General features: G+C 32.9%; 2 protein-coding genes across 4 annotated transcripts; one reads left to right on the forward strand and one right to left on the reverse strand.

Annotated features, from left to right (window-relative positions):
- Positions 1 to 1,433: 1,433 nt before the first annotated feature.
- 140up (RPII140-upstream gene protein) lies at positions 1,434 to 3,598 on the forward strand. 3 transcript variants are annotated; one of them, XM_019845356.2, is made up of 5 exons: positions 1,434 to 1,851; positions 2,221 to 2,473; positions 2,577 to 2,831; positions 2,898 to 3,146; positions 3,272 to 3,598. In XM_019845356.2, the coding sequence occupies exons 2-5, from the start codon at positions 2,313 to 2,315 to the stop codon at positions 3,405 to 3,407; spliced, it is 801 nt and encodes a 266-aa protein (XP_019700915.1). In that variant the 5' UTR covers positions 1,434 to 1,851; positions 2,221 to 2,312; the 3' UTR covers positions 3,408 to 3,598. The 3 variants fall into 3 exon arrangements, with proteins under 3 accessions (XP_019700915.1, XP_011153684.1, XP_011153685.1); XM_011155382.3 differs by having other exon boundaries at positions 1,434 to 1,646; XM_011155383.3 differs by having other exon boundaries at positions 1,434 to 1,602.
- Positions 3,599 to 3,845: 247 nt separating this feature from the next.
- On the reverse strand, positions 3,846 to 8,928 carry LOC105191748 (twinfilin actin binding protein). Its single transcript, XM_025303479.1, is given in 16 exon segments — positions 3,846 to 4,282; positions 7,624 to 7,652; positions 7,655 to 7,734; positions 7,822 to 7,853; positions 7,855 to 7,884; positions 7,886 to 7,935; positions 7,938 to 8,058; positions 8,060 to 8,185; positions 8,187 to 8,240; positions 8,242 to 8,298; positions 8,301 to 8,329; positions 8,332 to 8,452; positions 8,454 to 8,503; positions 8,636 to 8,670; positions 8,672 to 8,711; positions 8,858 to 8,928. Coding segments are annotated over 16 exon segments (1,050 nt in total). The 5' UTR covers positions 8,883 to 8,928; the 3' UTR covers positions 3,846 to 4,111.
- Between the last annotated feature and the right edge of the window lie 1,522 nt (positions 8,929 to 10,450).

Below are 10,450 nucleotides of genomic sequence, written 5' to 3' on the forward strand. Positions count from 1 at the left end.
TCTCATTTTTTTATAAGACAGAAAAAATTGATACGAATCGTTCGTTTATCCGAGTTAATTTGTTGAATGAGATTAGAGGGGTAAATACCTGAAAAACAAGATCAAATTGTCATTGCACTTGGACAATTTTCTGACACTGATTTATGGTATTAATCAATATTCAATTTTCGGTACTGATTTGCTCTTTCATTGTACTATAAGAAAAGAAAACATTCATACGAATCGTCCATTTATCCGCGTTAATTTGATGAATAAATTAAATATTGATCGTGCACGATAGGGGAGAGAAGGAGAGGGATGGGGATAGGTGATAGAAAGGCTGCTAGAAGAGGGGGGAGGGAGAGGTGGATGAGAGAGGTTGAGAAGTGGAGGGGGCGAGAGGGTGGAGGAGGAGGAATAAAAGGATGAGAGAGAGAGAGAGAGCGAAGGAGAGAGTGTGAAGGAATGGAATGAATAGAGGAAAGCGAAAATCGGCGGTAGGAAATAAGAATTATAGGAGTAACAGCGGCATAGAAATATATAATCTATTCTTATACATACATATGTATAAGAATAGATTATAAGCGAACAATTAATTATAAGAGATAAGCGAGCGAGTAGATGTAAGATATTTGTAAAGTAGATTTAAGGAGAGGCGGGGATGGAAGTGTGTGTGTGTGTGTGTGTGTGTGTGTGTGTGCGAGCGGGTAGGGGCGAGCGTAATAGGAAGTAAGGAGAGCTTATATTGGAATTTGTAACCCCGCCAGGGGAATCAATAAAGTGTATATACAATTAAATATTGATTGGTCTTCAATTTTCGGTACTGAATTATTTTCTCATTTCTTTATAAGAGAAGAAAAATTGATACGAATCGTTTGTTTATTCGTGTTGATCTGTCGAATAAAGTAGAGGGGTAAGTAACTGAGAAATGCAAACAGATTGTCATTGCACTTTGACAATTTTTCGACATTAATTTACGATATTGATCAATAATCAATCTTCGATATTGATATGGATAATATTTTTCGATACGGATTTACTCTTCTTTTACTTCTGTACGAAAGAAAAAGAGAAATTGACACAAATCGTTCGTTTATCCCAATTACTTGTTTGAATAAATTTTAGAATTGAATAAAATTTTAAATTGATTAAAATTTAGAATTGAATAAAGTTTAGGATTGAATAAAGTTTAGAATTGTATAAAGTTTAGGATTGAATAAAGTTTAAGATTAAGTAGCAATTATAATACGTCCCGTATTATAACCCGCAATTATAGGCGTACCACAGACACGAACCGCCAGTAAATGGGCGTAGAACGGACACACACCAAATAGAGACTTTACCGGCAGCGTCTGCAAATGGGCGTAATCAACATAGTTCCCGGCTACAAATGGGCACAGATGGCGTTAAAATCAGTCATCAAAATGCATGTCGCCAAAAACGTCGGCGTGGCCGCTTTTAGCCAACCTTACGATTCAGCTTAGCATGTGAGTGGCGTTGGAGCATCTGTTGTATGCGCAGAGCCATCTATTAAAGAAGAAGAAGAAGAAGTAAACCCAACCTGGAGCTCAGTAGTACGGCAGATAACGTCCTAATGTTTATAACAATACGGGCTTACGATTGGTATAAGTTTTTAACTGTAATAACTTAACCAGTCATGATTGAAAGTGAGAAGAATAATTAAATGTGATTGATCTATTTGTTATACCTGGAAATTTATGACATCTGTGTGGATATGGAGTAGTTAAATGACATTTTTGCAACATAATTCAGAAACAGATAAAAAGAATATTTATGTTCAAAAATTAAAAACTTTGGTTTAATGCATTAATTTTACATATGTACACACACACACACACACTCTTACACAAGGTAGAAACCTGATCTTAACCTATGAATCTTTGATATACAAGCACATATATATATGAATAAAATATATAATATTTCGGAAACTATCTTTTTCGTAATTAAATGCAAATATCAGTAACATCGAAGAATAATTTTCGAGATATATTTGCGTTAGTACCTACGTTTGTATGTATTTCTCAGTATTTTTTTGACTATTGTTTTTGATTTTGATATTTTTGTTAACTTCATCATATAATTAAATAAAAGCATTATAAATTTTTGAATAATAATTATATAATTCTTAAATAACTTAATTATCTATATTGCTATTTTTGAAATGCTTATGATGTAATTTTTTTGTGCTTATAACTTTTTTATTGTATTATGTTTCAGACTCATTAATGAAATTCATCATATTTGTATATTCATCATATTGTATACAATAACTTGGTGATATTTGCACTTAGAATTCTTTAAAGTTCAAAATGCTACGTTCAATTTTATTCAGAGGGCCAATGTTATTAAGTATATATCCATTTAATATAACATCTAATGAACAGTACGATAGGCCTGTTAATAAAAAGCCAATAAAGCTATTGGAAGATGAAATGGGTTGGGACAGAGTGAAGAAGATTTTTTGTCTGAAGTATATATTTTATTAAAAATATTTTTATCTATATAGGTTACATGTACAAAATTTATGTTAAGAATAATGTAAAGTTGATATTAATAATCATTTCATTTTACAGTGAAGAAGGTCTGTTTACAAAAGAATTACAATCCATCACAAATGTGACATTGACAGGAGGTCTAATTGGTCTAGTAATTGGTGGTATATCTGCAACTAAAAATACTATAAATAACTTCATCTCAAGTAATGAAGCAACAAGGTTTATAAACCATTTTGAAGCAAAGAAGCATCTTCAACGAGAAGTTTTTCTAACTTTTGTAAAAAAGGGTGCAGTGTTGGGAAAAAAACTTGCGACATTTTCTTTCATATTCAGGTAAATATAACATTATAATATAAAAGTTGCAGGAGATAACAGTAGACAATATATTTTCTATTATAGTGCTCTAGCAACATGCACAACAGCATATCGAGCAAAGATAGGAGTAGAAAATTATGTATTTGCTGGTGCTGTAACAGGATCATTAAATAGATTGAACTTGGGACCTCGAGCATTGCTTGTTGGTGCTGGACTTGGTAGTACACTGGGTGCCGTATATGGTACTGTAACAGTTCTTCTACTTTATTTGACAGGAACAACTATAGATGAAATAATGCAGGTGCAACAAGACTGGGTAATATCGAGGAATATGTAAGTAAATATGTTCTATAACTTAAATATTAAGATTTTGTGTAAGAGAATCTTGATTCTCTTCTATGGAAAATCTATATTTCAATCTATATTTCAATATTATATCACACATAACTTCACAACAGGGATATAGAAGAGAAAATAAGAAAGTATGCATCTGAAGAGGAAGAATCTGAAATAAAAAAATTATTCGTAACAAATCAGGAAATACGAGCATGGGAAGAAGAATATCAGAAAGCCAAAAAAGAAAGTGGCTCCTAATACCTTGTTATTATGCAAATAAATGTTATACATAGATATCTGTGAGTTTAAAATATTTATTATACATTTATCGGCAATTGTCTTTGAGTTTTATGAAGTTTCCAAATAATTTGAAAATATCTCCAAAAAACCAAAGAATCGAAATCACAAATGTAAATACACAAAGCAAATAAAGTAAAACGATTAATGATCGCGGACATTCTTTTTACTGGCCTCTTTGTCTCTAACTTTAACTTTATTTTGCTTACTTTAAGAATTTACTACTTGGGAAATGATATCTTACGTAAAAATATATTCTTTATTACACAATTTAAGTAATTTATCATGATTAAGCTGCAAAGTCTAGCTAATTTTACTTGCGACGTGCAACAAAAATTTAATCATTATAGAATGAGTATAATAATTGCACTTTCTAATATATATATATGTGTGTGTGTGTGTGTGTGTGTGTGTGTAAGTAATATATATATATATATGTATATGTATATTTACAGAATAGGCCAAAATAAACACGACGAAATTATCTTAACTAATGAATTAATATTTTTTCACAAAACTGAGCAAAGGTTCATATGCATCTCATTGATGGCAAATGCGTGAGAATATACTCGGACAAACGTTACTATCCTACTTTCACTTTTATTGTTGTCAATTTGATAAATATCATTTATATTAATAACGTAAAATATTAATAAATATATCATTTAACTCTCTTGTCCGGTGGTCGCTAACTCTTGAACCTTGGTTATACGTTTAGCACCTCTGTTTGGCGGACCCTTGGGCTTAGCAAATTTTGGCTGATGCAAACTGATTTTTGGATGCAACTCCTCTTGTAAAAATCCCTCAGTAAGTTCCTCCCCCTCGGTTATTTGAAGCTATGCAGTCAAAATATTTTAAAGAAAAATTACAATGCGATATTTAATATCAGGAAAATCAATGTAGTTGGTATATGTTAAATTAAAGCATAAACCGGTTAACTATATGCAAAAAAATTTACAACTATACATCGAGAATTGAAAAGTCTGGGAAAGTTATTTCGCAAGTTATTACTGTGACTATATAGATCATACGGCAGGCCTATTCTGTAAGTTAGACAGAGAAAGTGAGAATGTGCTCTTTCGAATCTTAAAAAGTAGCTACATACCCGTTCAAGGAGTGTATCGTCAAGTCGTCCTTAGCAATCGCAAGGTACATACCTAAGTAGTCCTTAGCAACTATACCACATATGTACCTAGTGCATGAACTATAATACTGGATTTATAATATAAGGAGAAATATATCAAATTGCGAGTTTAAATTGCATGATACTTTATTATTTCCAGTATATTCGATATTGGCAAGATATACATTTTCCTTGTTTGTAATGAGTCTATATAACTATAACTGAAGCAGTTCGGTGCTAAAACAGAATTAGAGACTTACGGAATAGGCCTGGTACGACACTTAACTAAAAAAAATGCTAGGAAATATTGTGCGTCATAATATTGTGAAATAAAACACGTTCGTTCAAACAATGTTTGAGCATAGCGCAATTGTCAATTGTATCTATTATGTCTGCCAAACGTGAGCCAAATACTATCAATTCCTTTCTTCTGGTTTTGAACAGATTGTTCAAAAAAATCACGAGTTATAATTTATCAAGAGCAACGAATACAACGAAAAGATATTTTAATTTTGTTTAAAACTTATAAAAATATCATATTCGTACATTTTTGTGTATATGTGTGTTTATCGGTGTAAAAGACAAAAATGTGGTATACATTCGTGGAAGAAACGATTGAGAATTTGGCTCACTTGGAAATCATTTTCATCAAAAATAGACCCAATCGTTTTCATCAATGATTTTCATATTTCGCACTAAAATGGTTAAAAAGTTTATAAAAAGCTACAAGTATTAAAAAAATACAGATCACAAAAAATAGAATGCCTCTCATATATTTTGTTGCTGGTTATCAGATTTCGGTCCTAGTCTGCTGTAAGTTGCATGTTCAGTTAAACATTTGAGAACATTCCCAAATTCAAGATTCCAAGTATCTTGAATAATCAGCAATATCGAATAGAAACGCCGCGATTTACACATGTCTTCGATGCGTAACGTAACTTTGTGGACACGAAGATATATAAAAAATGTATACAAATACGGAAGATTAAATTAATATACTTCAAGCTGCTTTTTTTCACTTAAATAGTATTCAACATGCATTAACAGCTGACAGGACTCACCAACATCAGTCTTACATCATACGCACACACTTGTAGAAATCTAATATTTTGTGGCATTTACAATTGTATATGGAACATGATATAAAATTTAATATATATATATATATAAAGTAACTAGCATTTATCACTATCTTGTAGCTGAAATAATAATGTGCGAAAAAAATATATCCACGTTGATGTGGTGTTTGCATATTTATATAATTTGTGTCTACTACATTATCATCATATTGAAAATATGTAGAGAAGTTAGGTGAATGGCTTTAGCTCTCTCTCTCTCTCTCTCTCTCTCTCTCTCTCTCTCTCTCTCTCTCTCTTATTCCTTTCTTTTTCTCTTTATCTATTTAGAGCAAATGGAATTTTTCCTAACTCTCTAACCATCACATATGGTATGCAAGTTACCATAGATATCAGATAAAAACATACATTATACTAAAACTCTACATGAATATTTGTATGAGTTTAAAAGCCAAGCCTTCAAATTCCGTTCAAGAAACACTTAAAAAGATACATATCACCTTTATAAGACTAGGAACTAATTCGGTAGACTCAGTACAATATACTTCCATATCCTTTTTTCTTTTTCTAAAAGAAAGTATAATATATTTTAGATGTATGTATATATGTATATATATATATATAAAGAGGAATCGCGCGCGCGTAAAATATGAGTTATTCAGAATCAAGGAACTATATGAATAGAATGTTATTAGGTCCTGTTATTATAACTAAGTTACATACGCATTTACTATCATATCACATAGGTGTTTATGTACCGAAAATATAAAGGCCAAAATGCGTGAGGCTTAGCTTTCAATGTCAAACAAAGTAATCCAGTTCCATCTCGCTGCACTGTCTTTTTCTCTTTTCCTTTTCTCACTTAAATGAATATTTTCATACAATATATGCAAAACAACAAGAAGTATATATGTGTTATGGGGGTTGTCCGTATCATAGGCTCGTCACAGTTATGTTGAGTAGATTATAGTAATGTTTCGCAGAGTCTTTTGCGCGTGTGGCAATTTTTGCTTTTAAAATTTAGAAAAATACACCGTTTGGTCTACTCTGTTTTGCTACATAGGTATACGTATCACTTCGACAAATTAATTCTAATTGTTGATAAACAACACCGATTACTATCCCTTTACACGATGCGCTACACATTTTCTTTTCCTGCTGTTTCTAAATTAATTTAGAATTGTACATAGCTACATAATTATAATTTGCTCTAACGCGAAATGTTGGAAACCCATTATTTTATCTTTAAATGACATATCCCATGTCACAATATCATACTATCACAATTCTGGAATTCACGAAGGAAGATATCTGATGCTTAAAACATCACAAACACTTCAATTAGCGAGAAGCAGTAATAATGGCAGACAAATGCTTTAAGCCGGTTAGCTCAAGACACAAGACCGTTTCTGTTTTGATTTTTTCTCTGGCATAGATTGAGTAGGGGCACAAGGTGTTGATGGAGTTGCAGGAGTAACTGCAGCTGTGTCATTTATGCTTGGAGGGTCTTCCAACATATCTGCCAATTCCTCCCCACTATTTACTTCCAACTGGGATTGCATTTATATAATACAAAGATGGCGGTTATATACATATGTATACATATATTAAGAGTATCTTAGCATCACATAGAAAATAATGCAAGAAATAGCAGTGTATGATATATTGTTTCGTGATTTGGAAAAAAAGCAGGAATTACATATTTTGCTAAAGACACATAATGATTACTTGCAATTATAGTTATAAGCATGAGACAGTAGGACAAAATATAGATTTGTTTCAATTGTGTTATATCTTAAAAAGAGACTATAAAAATATCAAATATATGTATGTACATGGGGATTGTCGTGGAAAACTTACTCATAAACTTAAATGAATGATATCAATAAAGAAAAACATTTACATAGAGCAAGATGGAGGAAATAAAAGTGAGATAGTTTTATAGTTAATTAAAATGAAAAATGTTACTTATACTAACCTTCTTTGCTATAAGACTGGATAAGATCTAAGGAGAGGTCCTTTGCAGAAGAATTACCACATCCTTTCCTTAATAGTGCAACTAACCCTTGGCATGGCTATATAATGAAAACTGGAAAGTAAAAATTACTAGATACATTGTGATGTACTTATTATCTTCATAATTGATCACAGATCAAACATATTCTTTATCATACACACACCTATGCATTCGGTATAATCTCCTTCATGAAGTATGTTTAAAGTTATAAAGATGATATCTAAGCAGCGTCAGATGGGACTTTGGTGGGCCAATTGTCCAAAGAGACATCAAAGCTGTACCCAAGTGTAATTTTTCTTCTTCTAGATCAATCTTCAAATTGGAACATATTCGTGACTCCTTTAGCCATTTCTGTATAAGCCTGCTTTAAGCTTCATCTGTTACAGGAAATGCTACATGCACCGCTCAATGTCTGATGTTTGTCTCACACTGTAGTCAAGTTGCAGTCAGTAGTTTTTTCCTTCAATTCGCCAATTTTCTTCGGCTTGTTGTCAATGGTACAGGTGCTTGTATCATTTCTCTTAATGCTTGTGATAACCTTCTAATGTGATATCTTCTGGAACAGTGGCATGCAATTCTTACTTTTATAGAGGCTGTACCAAAATTCTTGCTTCAAGGTGCCTTGGTGGAAGCATAAGCATTTTTTTTTGTCTAACTGGTGCAGTATCGGAGACCAGGATTTATAAATAACCAGTCCATAACCAGAATCAGGTGATTTTGTGTCCATCTGTAAAGGATATCGGCTGGCTGATATTTTCACAATCAAATGCTTGATCATTTTGTCATAGTCCATCCTGCCATTTATTTATCGGCTTGGCGGAAGAAGCTGGCGTCAGTTCCTCTGAAAGTTATAATACAATAGATAGCCAAAAGGTTACATTTGGCATCCGCTCACATATCCGTCTGTAAGCAGTACTAATACATATTATATCCCTGTGGATTCAATAAGAATATGTTAATAAACTGGACTCACCATTCTCTATCGAAATCTTGAGTACTCGTATCTTCCGTCGCGACACTCGCGAACAACTTTTTCAACGCATCATGGGCTGAAACAAATTGTTAACGTTACGAGAATCGTTGACGTAAAAAAATTGAACAATTAGGCTTTAACCAAAACCACTTATTTTCGACAATCCGACGCAATTAATAATTCCGTCATGACGGATAATTCATGCGAAAAAGGTGTAATCACCCTTAATTCCCGTTTGATGTGACATCTCGTGTTAAACGATTGCTGCCGTATCCGAGTATAAATCTGGACTCTACGCCGAGAAGTTATTTTTTTTCCGGCTGGGCCAAAGTTTTATGGGGAACAGCTACCATTGCTAATATGGTCAGTGAGGCACGCATCTACCAGAGAGAAAACCTGAGGAGCGGCCCATACACATTCTCTGCGACAGCTGACTTTCGCACTGGGAAAGGACCCATCTCAATCCATTTTGAGAGGGGAACTACGATTGGTACAAACCACTTCAATTTCAATTAAAATTAACTTAAAATTAAAAAAATGTAACCTTCGGTATCTCTAAACGGCTCAAGATACGGAACGCGCTTTTTGCCTCAATATAGTCCTTGTACAACCCTATTCTCACATAAATTTCGACTCTCTCAATTCCCAGTAGAAGCGGAGATATGAACATTTAAATTCAAATTTCAATTAAAATTAACTAAATTAAAAAATAATAACCTTCGGTATCTCCTAAACGGCTCAAAGATACAGGACGTCGCGCTTGCCTCAATCTGTCCTGTATCACCCTATTCTCACCATAAATTTCGAACTCTCAATTCCCAGTGCAGCGGAGATATGAACATTTAAATCAAATTTCAATTAAATTAACTTAAATTAAAATGTAACCTTCGGTATCTCCTAAAACGGCTCCAAGATACAGGAACGCGTCTTTTGCCTAATATAGTCCTGAATAACCCTATTCTCACCATAAATCTCGACTCTCAACTTTCCCAGTAAGAAGCGGAGGAATATGAACATTTAAATTCAAAATTTCAATTAAAATTAACTTAAAATTCAAAAATGTAACTTTCGGCATTCCTAAACGGCTAAGATACAGGAACGCGCTTTTGCCTCAATATAGTCCTGTATCAACCCTATTCTCACCATAAATTTCGAAGCTCTCAATTCCCAGTGCAGCGGAGATATGAACATTTCAAAATTCAAAATTTCAATTACGTTAACTTAAAATTTAAAAATGTAACCTTTCGGTATCTCCTAAACGGCTCCCAAGATACAGGAACGCGCTTTTGGCTCAATACATAGTCCTGTATCAACACCCTATTCTCAACCATAAATCTCGATCTCAATTCCCAGTAAGAAGCGGAGCTAGTGAACAATTTAAATTTCAAATTTCAATTTAAAATTAACTTCAAATTAAAAAAATGTAAACTTCGGTATTTCCTAAACGGCTCAAGATACATGGAACGCGCTTTTGCCTCAATATAGTCTGTATCAACCTATTCTCAGACCATAAATTTCGACTCTCAATTCCCGTAGAAGCGGAGATATGAACATTTAAAATTCAAAATTTCAATTAAAAATCATCTAAAATTTAAAAATGTAACCTTCGGTTTTCTCCTAAACGGCTCAAGATATCAGGAACGCGCTTTTGCCTCAATTATAGTCCCTGGTATCAAACACTAATCCCCACATAAATTTCGACTCTCATTCCAGTAGAAGCGGAGAATATGACAATTTAAATCAAATTTCAATTAAAATTAAATTAAAATTTAATGTAACTTCGAACATCTCCTAAAACGGCTCAAGATACAGCGA

This window comes from Harpegnathos saltator, unplaced genomic scaffold, assembly GCF_003227715.2.
Source record: "Harpegnathos saltator strain DR-91 unplaced genomic scaffold, Hsal_v8.6 scaffold55, whole genome shotgun sequence".
Classification (NCBI taxonomy): Eukaryota; Metazoa; Arthropoda; class Insecta; order Hymenoptera; family Formicidae; genus Harpegnathos; species Harpegnathos saltator.

Bases quoted from the DNA above. Each gene is read 5' to 3' on its own strand.
- 140up (XM_019845356.2), top strand. From the start codon at position 2,313: ATGCTACGTTCAATTTTATTCAGAGGGCCAATGTTATTAAGTATATAT. The intron at 2,474-2,576 runs GTATATATTTTA...TTCATTTTACAG, and splicing joins AAGAAGATTTTTTGTCTGAA to TGAAGAAGGTCTGTTTACAA. The intron at 3,147-3,271 runs GTAAGTAAATAT...ACTTCACAACAG, and splicing joins TGGGTAATATCGAGGAATAT to GGATATAGAAGAGAAAATAA.